The sequence below is a fragment of the Wyeomyia smithii genome, chromosome 3 (genome assembly GCF_029784165.1).
Source record: "Wyeomyia smithii strain HCP4-BCI-WySm-NY-G18 chromosome 3, ASM2978416v1, whole genome shotgun sequence".
Classification (NCBI taxonomy): domain Eukaryota; kingdom Metazoa; phylum Arthropoda; class Insecta; order Diptera; family Culicidae; genus Wyeomyia; species Wyeomyia smithii.
The window spans coordinates 191,751,506-191,766,681 of NC_073696.1; the positions used below are offsets into that span (position 1 = coordinate 191,751,506).

The window sequence follows — 15,176 nt, forward strand, 5'->3', positions numbered from 1 at the left end:
CGTGCCAAAAAAATAATCGGTAAGGGTTATAAATGACTTTGAATTCAACCTTTTTACGTGCAATAGTATGTTATTTTGCAGTTGAAGTAGGTAAATTATAAGTTGTAATTCTAATAGTAGCATTAATTAAACATTAAAATTATTTAAAATAAAAATGAAATTCAATAATAAAATTAGAAAAAGATAATAATAATAATACAAAAATAACAACGATAATATTATTATGGCAGTAATAAAAACATTAATAATTATGAACATGCAATCAAACCCATGAGTTGGTATCAAAAGGACTATGAAAAGGGACTCACGGTTTTTTTTAAAGATGTCGTTTTTTAAATCTATTTCATAGCGTGATGGAACCTGTAATTTTTTATTTTTTTTTTATTTTTTTGTATTCAGTTTTGTAACTTTCGGTTTTGTATATGTTATAAGTTTTTCGAGGCTCAATTTTCTTCATCAGCTTTGGTAAAATGCTCGTAATTCAGTTCTCAACCCTAGTAGAGTATACAGCAGCACCTACTGGTAGTAGTTTATGACATTATCGATATTGTTTTTTATGTCAAATGTCTCAGAAATGCATGAAACATCGACATCTGATGTTTCATACATGCCATTGACGTTCTAGCAAAACAGAAATACCGACTCGTAGAACTTCAACTCGTGAAGGTTCGACTGTAATAAAAATGATAATAAAGGAAATATAAAATATATAACAACAATGGTAAAAATAATAATGACATGGATAATAAAAATAACAATAATAATGATAATAAGAAAAATAATAAAAGCAAAGCCTTGGTGCTACATTCCGATTCGGAACTTGGCCTTCTGTTTATACATAGACTTCCAGCCGACTTTTAAGTGTACAGGAAAATTGCGGGGCTACTCACACTAACAGTCTCTCCCAAGCCGGGACTCGAGCCCAGTGATTATGTTGACTAAAAACACAGCTCACATGCGAAATACAAATTTGTGTTTTGTATGCCACACTGCCACGCATAGCAAGTCCGTCTCATTTGCATTTTAACTAATATTGGGTTAACCCTCTAGTGCCCAAGTTAATTTCTAGACGAGCTTCGGTGAAATCATTTTGAATCATTATAAACACTTTTGAAGTATTTATTGAAGCTTTTTTTTTAGAGGTTTGACTGAAGCTCGCCAAAAGGCGGCATTGGGCAGCAGAGGGTTAATCCCGTCTGTCCCGTTTGTGTAAAGCGAAGGTTGTTCCGCTTTTGTCCAGCGAAGGTTGTGCCGCTGTGCCGATGCGCTTTTGTCCAGCGAAGGTTGTGCCGCTGGCCCGCGTCGGGTGCTACAAGTGTTGATACTTGCGAAGATTGTTCCGCTTTTGTCCAGCGAAGGTTGTGCCGCTGTGCCGATGCGCTTTTGTCCAGCGAAGGTTGTTCCGCTGGCCCGTGTCGGGTGCTACAAGTGTTGATGCTTGCGAAGATTGTTCCGCTTTTGTCCAGCGAAGGTTGTGCCGCTGTGCTGATGCGCTTTTGTCCAGCGAAGGTTGTGCCGCTGGCCCGCGTCGGGTGCTACAAGTGTTGATACTTGCGAAGATTGTTCCGCTTTTGTCCAGCGAAGGTTGTGCCGCTGTGCCGATGCGCTTTTGTCCAGCGAAGGTTGTTCCGCTGGCCCGTGTCGGGTGCTACAAGTGTTGATGCTTGCGAAGATTGTTCCGCTTTTGTTCAGCGAAGGTTGTGCCGCTGTACCGATGCGCTTTTGTCCAGCGAAGGTTGTGCCGCTGTGCTGCTGCCTTTTGCAGTAAGCTATTTTATTAGTGTGTTGGGTAACTTCCACTAATAAAAGCAATGGTATAAAATTATAAGAAATGGGCTTTTCTCGGTTTTTTGAAAATGCAAATGAGACTGACATGCTATGCGCGGCAGTATGCTAATATCAAGAATTACTCAGATATTTTTTTTTTGTCATGTTTGTGAATTAATTGTTAGGGTGAGATAGGCCGGTGTTTTCCTCTAGCTATGATAAAGTGGTGCTGAATTCAGTCTCGGAGGGTTTGTTGTGGTCGGCAGCCATCGCGATATAATCAGTTTAGCTTCGATCACGGTAGGACACACACGTTGCGTGTTGTGATTGTTTTCACCCCACCTGGTCTCGAGGTACGATGCTGGCCTAACAAGCCAATCGTCGTAGGTTCGAGTCTTGACTCGGGAGAGACTGTTAGTGTAAATAGGATCGTAGCGCTAGCCCCGCAATTGTCATGTACACTTAACGGTTGGCTGCGAAGTCTGTGCATAGTAAACAGAAGGTCAAGTTCCGAATCGGAATGTACCACCGAGGCTTTGCTTTGCTTTGTTTTTGAGGTTTCACCTTAATCAGTGCGCGTTTTACTGTTTTATATTTACAGTTTGTGTTTTCGATTTGTGTCCCGCGTAGTTTGCAGGGAAGGTTGTTCCGCTGCTACGTGAAGACCAGCGAAGGTGATTCGGGTGTTTGTGTTTGGTGTTTGCTCACCTAGTAGAGTAAGCTACGCTATTGGCTACCCCCGGCTAAGTGCCAAGAATGCATACAAATTTAAGAGTGTACAGGGTGACCTCCTGTTACAAGATTCACTATGGTCTTTTTTACAATCTATTTTTATTCCTCTATAAGTTTTGAAAATGATAACGTTCTTACGGAGTTTTATTACGAGTAAACCGTACTAAAAGACCGTAGTACAATCTATGAACCATGTTAATTCACAATTCTACAAACTGCACAATGGTTACAAAAAGTTATTTCATTAGATAAAATTTTGAAATATCAATTTCAGATGTTTTTCTTCTGAAATGCTTTTTCTATCAATCAGTGGGCTAACTCTGCCAGAGATGATTTCTTATGACTAATGTATTGAAATTTATGCGTTGTAAGTGAATCAACCCTGCCGGTCACAAGCCCGGGTAAAAGAGGAGTGGCTCATATTTATTTGATAAAATAGAACTAAAATAGCTACAGGGTAGAGGACGGCTTCGGCAGGCTTCTGCATAGTATTGCTGCACCTGCCGCAGAAAACAACTGCCGAAGCCATTCAATACCGTGGAATGGGGTGAAATTGATCACCTGAAAATTCGTGATGAAAAATACTAATCAAAAGATATTGCTCTTATAACACCAGGCAATGTTAACGTGTCCCTAAACGCAACTTTTGCATAATTCACATACCTGTCAAAGTTAACCCTTGCAAGCCCGGTGCAATTTTCCATATTTTCGAAAAATTCTTCTAACTCAGTCAAAACTCAATTAAATTTGATCAAACAAGTTTTCAAATAACAAAAAAAAGTATTGAATTTACTTGAAGTAATCTTAGCTGAGGGTTAATTACGTTAAATTTGGAGAAGTGAGTAAAGTATGATAAAAGCTCAAAAAATGTAATTTTCAACAATGATCATTCCATACCATTAAAGAAATACTGATGAACTCGCAGGAAAACACAAAGATTTCAATTTCAGAGTCAGTTTTTAAGCTTTTGCAACAAACCGAATTGAAATCGGTCTAACGACGGTCAAATAAGAGCAAGTTTAGCAACAAGCACCTCGTGAACCAAAATAAACAAATTTTAACCTAAAATATCATTATTTTCGTTTCCAAACTATTTTTCAGTACAGAAATCATTATTTATCTTCAGCAATTCGAAAAAGTAGGAGGTTGTATCCAAGACACGACCGCATAAATGACGTAGAACTACGTACACTATTAACAAATGCATTCTGGGAATATGAATGTTACTATGGGTGGCTCTAACATAGTAAAACGTAATACTCGCCACATTCAGTCAATCTGAGTCGATACATGAGGGTCTCAACTAGCACGGAAAAATAAACTTTGTACTTAAGTCGTGTGCAAAAACTTTTTATTGAATTTTTTTCCGTTCATATATATGTATGGGAATATGAATGTTACTATGGGTGGCTCTAACATAGTAAAACGTAATACTCGCCACATTCAGTCAATCTGGGTCGATACATGAGGGTCTCAACTAGCACGGAAAAATAAACTTAGGACTTAAGTCGTGTGCAAAAAATTTTTATTGAATTTTTTTTCCGCTCATATATATGTATGGGAACATGAATGTTACTATGGGTGGCTCTAACATAGTAAAACGTAATACTCGCCACATTCAGTCAATCTGGGTCGATACATGAGGGTCTCAACTAGCACGGAAAAATAAACTTTGTACTTTAGTCGTGTGCAAAAACTTTTTATTGAATTTTTTTTCCGCTCATATATATGTATGGGAACATGAATGTTACTATGGGTGGCTCTAACATAGTAAAACGGAATACTCGCCATATCAGTCAATCTGGGTCGATACATGAGGGTCTCAACTAGCACGGAAAAATAAACTTTCGACTTAAGTCGTGTGCGCGATGACGTTAATGATTGTTATATTTATAAAAGAAATTACCACCAACATTCAGCCACAAAAATTTTTTGGTGGTTGCTTTTAGAGGGTAGATTCACAAATTAGTAAGGTTACGTGAATTCACCCACCAAGCCACTAAAATATTTTGTAATTTGACATGTAGGTGGCGCTGTTCATAGTTCACCTATTCGCCGCTAGGGGGCTAAATAAAATTTTAGTGGGTGAATATTTTGGTGGGTAAATTCAAGTGGTGAATTTACACACGTTTTTTATTTTCACATTCGGACCACATCGGCCACATACTTAGACATACACGCAGAGAAAATAACTATTGAGTTCCATAAGAACCTCTTATGATTTTGCGCCACGAGGGTTCCTTATAAAAGTCATAAGTTTGGCTTATGAATTGGAGGGGAAATTTTGTTCTCGACTGCTAACGATTTTCATAAGTCATACTTATAAAATTTATTGGTCATAGGTATGCATGTTATAAGAACAGACATATCAAAATCATAGCTTTTCAATATAAATTTCATGAACAGATTGATATGAATATCATTAGTTTAATCAAAAACATCATATCAAGAAGACTGGCATCTCTGGATCGATCCCATACAAATGACAAGCGTCAAATCAAACAGCGCACTCCATCTAATAAAGGTGGAAGTTTGTTATGAAAGTGCTGGTAATTACATCGCTGCGAAGACAGAATGTGCGTATGTTCGGTTTGCATTCGCATCGCCAGCACACACACTAGCATGCGTCAGTTCCACTTCTACTCAAAAGACTGCGCGGCCAAAACTGTCGCTCATTCTCAGACAGAGCTCCCAGTCTTCTTGATATGGTGTTTTTGGTTTAATGTTATAAAGCTTATAATTGCTGCTATGAAATTCATAATAATAGGGTATGTTAACGTGTTTTGTTAAAAAAAATTTTTACACTAGTTCTCACTTATTCTTTACTCGCAATAATTACAAATATATAGTTAAGAGTACAAGTAAATAGAGATTAAAATTCGGGAAACAAATTCGCCTTTGATTCCTCTTGCCGAATGTCGTCAGCGTTGTCCTTTTTAACGATCACAAGATTTAATAGTTGCTAGAATAAACATAAATGACATTATGTAATGGCATACCTATAGGATTTGAAAAGAGGTACTTACAGTTTTTTGCTCCAAATTTCACTAGCTGTGCAAATTTCAGCTTAGCTTTATCCAAATACTTCTAACATTTATCTGACGGTGCACAAATCAACAATTCTGGTCTGCCATTTTGCAGATTTTATAAGATATGACTATGGAATTTTCTCAATTTTGCCGTTTATGAAAATCATAAGTTACGCGTATGGGATGCACATAACGTTTATATGAAAATCCTTAAGTATACTTATGAAATTTATAAGCTTGATATGCAATGCATAAGTGTCTAATAAAATCAAAATTATGCATGTTTATAAGTTATAACTTATGAAATTCTTAAGTGCTTTTCTCTCAGTGTACGTAACACTGGCGATTTTTTTGGTACTCTTTGCCTCACATCACCCGGTACCAACACCAGTATGAACTGCTCGACGAAAATGAACGGAATCAATTTTCTTCATAGCGGCTCTACTCGAGCCCTCAACAAAATCCCTTACGAAACTGTCAAAAAGTTGTTTACGAAATCAATGCTGCATTTTTCGAGTGGGAACGAGACAAATGCAGGGCTGCGCAGGTACACAACCTCCATAAACTACTCAAACAGAGGTTTTTTTTACAGAGGTTGGTACTTTCGAGTAGTTCATTTTGTACCAACTTTTTTGGAAGATTTCTTCCTGAGTGTTACGTATGTCTTATGTATGTGCTATGGCCATAATGTCGCATCTAGTGTCGTTTATTTTCAACTGGAACGGTAATTGAAGAAACAAACAATACAGTGCGGGAAATTCCTATAAGCACACATATATATTTTTTCATAAATGATTGTTTTCCATATTAATATAGATTCGTTTAAAAGGTTCAAGAGGTCAAAATCTACAAAGGAATACGGAAAGTTCAGCATAAGGCCAAATTCAAAATTTGCTTGGCTTAAGCCTGTGTGATCATTTCAAGCCAGAGAAGTGCTCAACAATAACGTGTTCTCAAATACTCTCAAAAACAGGCAAAGCTCTACGTTGCATTATTACGCCAGATAAACTTATACTGTTTCTCAAACAATTTATTCAAATATTGTTTTCATAAATTTATATTCAGCTTCATTTAATTTTCTTATTCGAATAAACTCTACTTTCTGCGTTCAAAAAATGTATCCACAAACCCCTCAAACGAAAATCAGTGTTGTCAGAAATGATGTTTGACTTCGATTTAGTTGGGCTATAGCCCAACGAGCGGGAGCCCAACTAAAACGTAGCCCAACTAAACCTAGCCCAACGAGCGAAATTTGACTGTACTTGAAATAAAAAAAAAAACATGTTTTTAAAGTAGAAATTCTTATAAGCGCACATCAGATTTATTGTCAAAGAACGATTTTTACATAAAAGTGACAGCATTTAATATTTGGTTGGTTTACCATTTTTTAGGATAGTTTCATAGATACGGTTTGGCATCGAGTCAATCAAATTATCCAACATTTCTTGTGGAATTTTATTCCACTCGTCCCTTACACACCTCTCCAACTCACGAACCGTTCCGAACTGCCGCCCACCACTGTAGACTCACCTTTCCAGGATTCCCCAGAGGTTTTCAATGGGATTGAGGTCCGGGCTACGAGCTGGCCAGTCCATAACCTGAATGTTTCTTTCGAAAAACCATGACAATGATTTTTTACTCACGTGAATGGCAGCATTATCCTGTTGGAAGATAAAATTTTCGTTCATGATATCTTCCGTAAAAGGCACCAAAACACTGTCCAGGAGCTCTAAATAACTGTCGGAGTTCATCCTTGTCGAAATAGTGGCGATGAAAACGCAGCCCACATCATGAGACTTCCACCTCCAAAGTTCCTACTCAACTTCACTTGGGGATTTTTTCGTAGATCATGCCAATAATACGCACAGCAGTCGGGACCATCAATATTGAACTTTTTCTCGTCGGAAAAAATCACTTCATTCCACTCTGCCTTCCAATCCATGTGCTGCTTAGCGAAATCCAATCTTGCCTTTATATGCCTTGGGGTGAGGTTTGGTTTCTTTGCCTTCTTCGTGTAAACCAGATGTCCAGATCCTCGCAAAATTTGAGAAACACGTCTTTTCGTTATGGGAAGGTCCAGTTCCTGCTTTATTTCCGGAGCATTGAGCTTTCCAGTCTCCCCAAGCTGAGTGTTTCGGTTCCGGTCGCGGTTTGAAATTTTGGAGTTACCGTTGTTTTTCTTTCTGATGCCATATTTTTGGCCTTTTTTGAGAAAATTTCTGATCACTGTTTCCCCTCTATTGATCCTCTTCGTATCTCTCGGTTGCTTAAGCCAACATTCTTTAATTCAGTAATCAATCTTTGCTCAGTTTCGTCCAAGAACTTGCCTTTCGGCATCTTGAAGCACGATTCGATTGCGTCACTCCACCGCGTGGCTAATTGTGGTTTAGTCTTTCCTACCTACAACCGCATCAGGGTGTTATGACAGGTAGTCAAGATATTTACATATTGGTGGGCATTTTTTTTAAATTTTAAAATTAATTTTAAAAATGTTTCAGCAAGAAAATATGTTGACGCCAGTGGTGATTAATCCAACATAGTAAGTACACATTTAGTCATTAGAAAACCACAACGTTAAAACGGTTTGGTTTCATCTACTAGATTTATAAAAATTTCAGAAAACCTTGGTGCGCTTATAGGATTTTTCCCACTGTATATGGTTTCACTTATATAGCGAATTTCTGTATTCCACGGTGTGCGGGCAAAACTGCCGAGGAATAATGAAACGTCATCGCCATTTAAGACGCAAGTAAGAAAAAGATGCCAGATAATTGTTTACGAACTTAGCACGTGCGGTGGTGGGTTGAAGCTGGCAAATTTTACAGTGCGCTTCGGGCAGCACGGCAGGTCAAAACTGGGTCAAAATCGAGCGAATAAAGAAGGGTTTTGACAGCAGTTAGTGCGCTTCCAGGTCAAAACGAGGTGAACTGGTAAAATAGAGAAATTCGCTAATTAAAAATACACGCTAATTTGCTTCGGTGTGCTATTGTTATTCATGCCCCGCAATTGCCGCACCTTACTGATATTTAACACTTGGCTCCATACACGGTTTAAAAGTTGAAACCCTGCGAATGATTCATTTTCATTTCGGCTGTCAACATTTGATTCATCATTTGACAGTTGAGTATTACAAAAAATGCATGATCAGCCAGTTAGAACAGAGTGCAGAAATAAGAAGTCGTGAATAAATTTGTGTTAAGAATTTAATTCAGTTAAATGTGACCTACATGTTAATGTTTTTCTATAACATGATGTTCTCAAAACTGCTGTTATGGAAGTTTTCTTCATTATAAATCGATGAGCTATATAGTTGGATTTTGTGCACTTGTTCGTGGATTGCAAACTGGATCTGCAAGCTGCAGTGTATACAAGTGCGGCAGGGAAAGGTGCCTAATTTGGTGGGTCAAGGAGATTCGCAGTGTTTTTTCTGGACATTGAAGACGTCAATGTACGTGTATTCACAAAAAAAAATATTTTTTTTGTTGTCAACAAAGAAAAGAATTTGAAATTTAGTAATCAATAATAAACAATGTCGATTCTAAACATCAAATCTGATATCAGGTAGTTAATTATTGTTTGAATTACGAAACAAAATTTTTAAAATTTAGATGAAAAATGCTTTCTATCAAAACTTTTATCGAGTTTATGTATGCGTTTTGTAACATTCATTCTAGTTTCTATGCTTCAACATTGTTAGCAAGGTTACATAATTGTTGATGTTTTACTCCTGCGCTTGTCAGTAAATCGTAGTGGGAACTGGTCCTCATCAAAGTGAGCAACCATGGCTCGCTGTGGAAGTAACAAGTGCCCCCACCTGGAAAACGTCGTACAATTATCGTTACTGGAGTTGTGTAAATTGAAAAAGGTAAGATTTTATTTTACAATTTCTTATGAATGATTTTTTGCAACCAATTTTTTATGAATAAACTTCATGCCTACTGCCTAGTGAATTATTTCGTTTTTAATTGTAACCTCCTAAATTTTTGCTGCGCTCAGAGTAGTTACTTGAGGTTACTATTGGTGGACTCTTGCACAATATTTAGTGAATTCACGTATCAATATTAAGCACCGCGAGTTTTCGTAAAATAATTAAATTTTGTTTGTCACATTAATGAGAATTGTGCATATGTGTGAATGGTTCATCTAATTGATTTTTTAGTTTTGTTATATTAATACTATTAATTAGTATCGATTCTTCAATTAATATGAAGGCAGAGATAGGAATATTAATGTTTATCCCAAATCCGAATAGACGATCACATATTCTTCTATTATGGACTGATTAAATCACGTTTGTTGTTATAATTTTTCACAGGGCGAGCCATGCACTGAATGTGAGGCAAACGGTCCGAACTTATGGATATGTCTGCAGAAAAACTGTTTACACATTGGTTGCTCGGAACAGTATAATGATCATAGCACAACTCATTTTCAAACTTACCGGTCTCATTGCATTCATATGAACTTATCTTCACAACGGATTTGGTGCTACCTGTGTGAATTTGAAGTTTTCCTTGCGCAACATCAACAGCACCACCAGCAAATTCGAAGAACTTCTATGGTTAGCAATGATTCCAGTGATACGAGCCGCTATTCCGCTAATAATGAAAAACTTTTGATGTATGGTGACCGCTTTGCTGGTGGAGGTGGAGGAGAGTCCTGCGATAGTAGCTGCGAGGAGGATGAATTTGAGCGGCATGGCAAATGGAACGGTCTTGTTGGACTACAGAATATTGCCAACACATGCTACATGAATGCTGCAATCCAGGCACTTAGTAACAGCCCTCCGTTAACGGGGTTCTTTTTAGATTGTGGTTCAATATTGGAAACCGATTTGCTTGGGAATCAGACAGTCTCCAAACCGGGGTTAGCCAAGCACTATCATAAGTTAATCAAAGATATGTGGTGCAAAAATCGTCGATACATTGTTCCCAGTGGCATTTTATATGGCATACGCATTGTTCATCCTATGTTTAGAGGTTACCAGCAGCATGACACACAAGAGTTTCTTCGTTGCTTCATGGATCAGCTGCACGAAGAACTGAAAGAAATTGCTCAGCCACCACCAGAACTGCTCCCCCTGCAAGGAGGCCGGACGGCCAGAGGTATTGCTAATAATCAGTCGCCCTGTTCTTCTCCTTCACCATCGCAATCAGAAGCGGAATATGAAACTTGTGATAGTGGAGTTTCTGAACAGTCCAGTCTGTCGGATGAAGTGTCAGTTAACAGTAAACGTACTAGAAGGCTCTCTCGCTCGCCTAGTCCTAACGCAGGCCAAAGAAATATGTCGTCTAATAGCAGACAGCAATCACCAATTGGAAGCAATCGAAGTACTTCTAGTAGCACTGGGAGTATGACTTCTCCGCATACACAGCATCAACCAGGAAACCCTGGCGATCAACAACAGCCAAAGGCCGCAAAAGATAAGCTACCGGAAAGGTCGATCATTAGTGATATCTTCGATGGAAAACTTCTGTCCTCGGTTCAGTGCTTAACATGTGATCGAATTTCAACGCGTGAAGAAACATTCCAAGATTTGTCACTGCCAATTCCAGGTAAAGATCATTTAGCCGTCTTGCATCAAAATCATTCCGGAATGCCAACTACGACACATGCTGCGCCCGTTGTTAGCAGTGGCAGTGCAGGAAATGCAAGCGGCAACAGTAGCAATGGAATAACATGCTCGGATGCCGTCTACCCAGTTACCGGAGACAGTTGGATTTGGTGGATATGGAACTGGCCGATTTGGAGCTGGGTTCGTTCGTGGTTTTGGGGACCAGCAGTGAGCCTTCACGATTGTATGGCAGCCTTCTTTAGTGCCGATGAGCTGAAGGGAGATAATATGTACAGCTGTGAGAAATGCAACAAGTTGCGAAATGGAGTGAAGTTCTCTCGTGTCCTAGCACTGCCGGAGATGTTATGCGTTCATTTGAAGCGCTTTCGTCACGACTTGTCGTATAGCTCGAAAATTTCCAGTCCGGTTCATTTCCCATTGCATGGGTTAGACATGCGTCCATATTTACATAAAGATTGCAAATCGGATGTAACTTCATATGACCTTTGCGCCGTCATCTGCCATCACGGAACAGTGGGTGGAGGACACTACACAAGTTTTGCGAAGCATGATCCCACTGGAAAGTGGTTTGAATTCGATGATCAACTCGTCACGCAAGTTAATCCTGATGATGTTCAAAACTGTGAAGCATATGTACTCTTCTACCGTAAAAACAATGCAAAAATGACTACCATCAGGGCTCAGGCGAGTGATTTGATAAATGTACAGGAACACGCTTCCGATATTCGATTCTATATATCTCGTAACTGGTTGCATCGGTGAGATAATTTATTGGTAGTTTTTTTTTCAGGAAAGTAAAAATATACCTGTTTTTCATCCCTCAAAGGTTCAACACTTTCGCTGAGCCAGGTCCCATTGATAATTGGACGCTGCTGTGTCCACATGGGGCATTCCCACCAAACAAAGCACCATTCTTTTCGAAATTAGTAGTACCCATTCCTCAAGCGCTGTGGGATTTTCTGTATCAAAAGTTTGGTGGTGGTCCAGTCTGCAACCATATTTTTCCCTGCCATACATGCAAAAAAGCAGCAGAATCTTTATCTAGAAGACAACGTGCTGAACTAGAAGCATTTACCACATGCAATGATGAGTACCAGGTAGTTCTATGCTGAAATTCTCTTTATCCCATTCCAAAAACATGTTTTTTTGCAGTACAACGAAAACCCAACACCAATTTACGCTATCTCGATGGCATGGTTTAGACAGTGGCAGTTATTTGCTCGTGGTGTAACTACAGATGAGCCAGGACCTGTTGATAATAAGTCGATTGCCGTCCCAACAGAAACCAGCATTCCCTTACGCAGTGTACGACAAGGTTCAGATTATGCTCAGATAAATTCAACGCTATGGCATTTTTTTCATGGTATTTATGGTGGTGGTCCAGAAATTGTACTTCGAGGACAGCCAGTACCGCCACCGGAAGCAAAACCTACGAAATGTGTTAAAGTATGTACTTATGTTTTAAATTATCGATCCTCGAATAACATTTTCAAATTTTCTAAAGGAACGTGATTCAGAACCAATGGATATTGGTGAACCACTTCAACCGCCATTAAAACCGTCTACGACAAGCAATGGGGCGCGGGATGTTACATCTGAGGCACCTGCCGAAGTGCCACCAAAAAACATCAATCAAACCGTTTCACAAAAACCCCAAAAGAGTGTATCTTTCGAAGATAATGAGAGCTATATGGATAATGGCACTGGTCACAATGAATCATTACGGTCAGTTCAAATGAAACGAAAGCAAATTAAACAACAACAAAAGGAACAACAACAATCCAAAGAGCCAAAAAGAACGGAAACTGAGGGTGTCGATGGACTAGTTACGTTCTTACGACGCAAGCAGCTCAAGCACCAACAGCAGATAACGCAGGATCCCAGCAACGAAAAGCATCATAGCGATACGCTGGATATAAGAGGAAAAAAGGATAAGCGCCATCGTACTGGAATGAAAGCAAGTGGTCTGTTTGGAGCTGAAGGTATGTTATTGCCATTTCGCTGAGAAATTAAAAATTATTTTTAAAATAATTAATTTAACATTATTTGTTTAGGCAAATACCAACCTGCCAACTCAGATAACTTCTCCAGCAACATTTCTCGATTAGAAACGAGCAATGAATCATCAAACACCCAAGCAAACTGCAGTTACCTTAGCTCTGCAGTGACGGCTTCAGTCGCATTTTCAAAGTCTGCGGACGACGGCCACACCGGCTACCACCACAACAGTGCCAATAATACTAGCGAATCCAATTGCAGTATGACCATTCCTTCCAGATCGGTAGACGAAATTATGCCACTCCTCACGCATGCCTCTATTAGCCAAGCTCCGGTAGCCGAAGATGAAGACGGCGAACGAGATGATAGCGATGGTGATGGTGAGGCCAGTATCGCGTCTAAGGAACGGTCGCAGCATGCTCACCATCGCAAGGGCCACCATGGTAATAAGAATGGAGGCCATCATTCTACCGAGAGCAGCATGATGTCCTTTGGTAGGAAAAAGATTAAATCTAAATACCTGAAGAGTAAGCAGACCAAAGCGGCCGGGACGGTCGACAGCACCGACCATTATGCTATCACCGTGGTTAACGGAACACAAACCAGTGATAGTGAGAAATGAGTAAAGCCAGTTCTTCGACGTTTCCGTTTTCTTTCATTTTCGTGATAGAGCTTATTAATTTTCATTTTCAATCCAGTTCTTAAAAATGTAAATAGTGGTGTACATCTAGGGGTTCTGTTTTGTTGTGTATTTCTCTTTCAAAAAATGGGAAAATATTTGAAGATTTCTCTAATTGCAGTTATGTTTGTCGATGGGAGTTAATAGTTAATGTTATGTTAGAATAATTTTTTTCAAGAGTAGTAAGTCGTTTAAATATCAAAAGGATGATGGGTTGTATGTGAAACAAACCAAGAAATCATTAAATTTCCAAAAATTCGATTGAAATAAGAGTCCATAAAACTATTCTTTTCTGTCTATTTAACTCGCTTCTGCTCATCGAAATATTTCAATATAAAATTTTATACTTTTTTCAAGACCACACATTCAAAAGTTACACATTCGAAAGCATTAATCAGTAAAATATATTTAACTAAAACAAGATATTGCAGACAGTTAAATTTAGGCGCACGCGTAGGCTTGGAGTAAATTAGAACAATAAACACGTAACGGTATGATAGTTTTCATTTATTTTCAAGAGTCGTTGGTAACCTCTGTCAATAGGTTCATCTCTGTCGTTGCCACTGTAGTATTCTGGACTTTCATCAGTGTAGGCTGGCAGACTTGAGGGATTGTGCCAAAGGGAGGAATATTAGCGCATATCGTACAAATTTACGTTTGACGGACTCAATTCTGGCAATCCAGGAGCTGGGGAATGGACACCATACAAAGGAGCAGAATTCTAAGATAGACCGTAATAGAGAGAAATACAGCGATCTAAGACAAAACGGATCACGGAACTCGTTGGCTATCTTAAACATGAATCCGAGTTTGAAAGATAGCGCAGTAGGTATCCAAAATAACTGCCAGATCTCGAATTTGTGTCAGGCGGACCCGATATCGTATAGTCAAATAAGATTAGCTTTCTAGTCCGATAGAAGAAGATGACACTACATTGCTGAACGCTTACAGAAAGAAGGTTTTTAGAACATCATAAACTGCAAATATTCACCAGTTGCTGAAGCTCAACGCAGTAACGTAACTTTAAAGAGTTTAACGTCATCGGCATACAATTTACGGCATTTCTGGAAGTAACAAAGGTGCTTATTACGGGAGGCACTTCACGGTGAAATATATTTCACTCTCACGCTCACTTCACTTTTTTAGACCTATTCCCGATTCCACCTCAAGTGAGGTGACAAAAATCACCTCCGTAGAGTGAGATTGACAGTGAAGTGAAATTGAGAGAAGTCCCAAAAAGTCGTTTTTTCCTGTTTTTTTAGATAACACCAGATCTCGGCGTGTTCTGCATTTCTAAGACATTCGGCATAAAAGAAATGTTTTTTTCGGTATCGCAAATTTCCTGAACTAGTTTGCATTTTTTTCATCGGGCAAAAAAATGAAAATTTGACCGCTC

General features: G+C 38.9%; 1 protein-coding gene across 6 annotated transcripts; it reads left to right on the plus strand.

Moving 5' to 3' along the window:
* The first annotated feature begins 8,647 nt into the window (after window positions 1-8,647).
* LOC129731056 (ubiquitin carboxyl-terminal hydrolase 20) lies at window positions 8,648-14,274 on the plus strand. 6 transcript variants are annotated; one of them, XM_055690789.1, is made up of 7 exons: window positions 8,648-9,089; window positions 9,203-9,393; window positions 9,844-11,861; window positions 11,930-12,200; window positions 12,256-12,549; window positions 12,608-13,085; window positions 13,158-14,274. In XM_055690789.1, the coding sequence occupies exons 2-7, from the start codon at window positions 9,310-9,312 to the stop codon at window positions 13,721-13,723; spliced, it is 3,711 nt and encodes a 1,236-aa protein (XP_055546764.1). In that variant the 5' UTR covers window positions 8,648-9,089; window positions 9,203-9,309; the 3' UTR covers window positions 13,724-14,274. The 6 variants fall into 6 exon arrangements, with proteins under 6 accessions (XP_055546764.1, XP_055546767.1, XP_055546763.1 ...); XM_055690792.1 differs by having other exon boundaries at window positions 9,269-9,393; XM_055690788.1 differs by having other exon boundaries at window positions 8,648-8,976.
* Window positions 14,275-15,176: the final 902 nt, after the last annotated feature.

What these genes read in the sequence shown, in the direction of transcription:
- LOC129731056 (XM_055690789.1), top strand. Translation starts at nt 9,310, where the DNA reads ATGGCTCGCTGTGGAAGTAACAAGTGCCCCCACCTGGAAAACGTCGTA. An exon ending in AGTTGTGTAAATTGAAAAAG is followed by an intron (nt 9,394 to 9,843) that starts GTAAGATTTTAT and finishes AATTTTTCACAG; the next exon opens with GGCGAGCCATGCACTGAATG. An exon ending in TCTCGTAACTGGTTGCATCG is followed by an intron (nt 11,862 to 11,929) that starts GTGAGATAATTT and finishes CATCCCTCAAAG; the next exon opens with GTTCAACACTTTCGCTGAGC.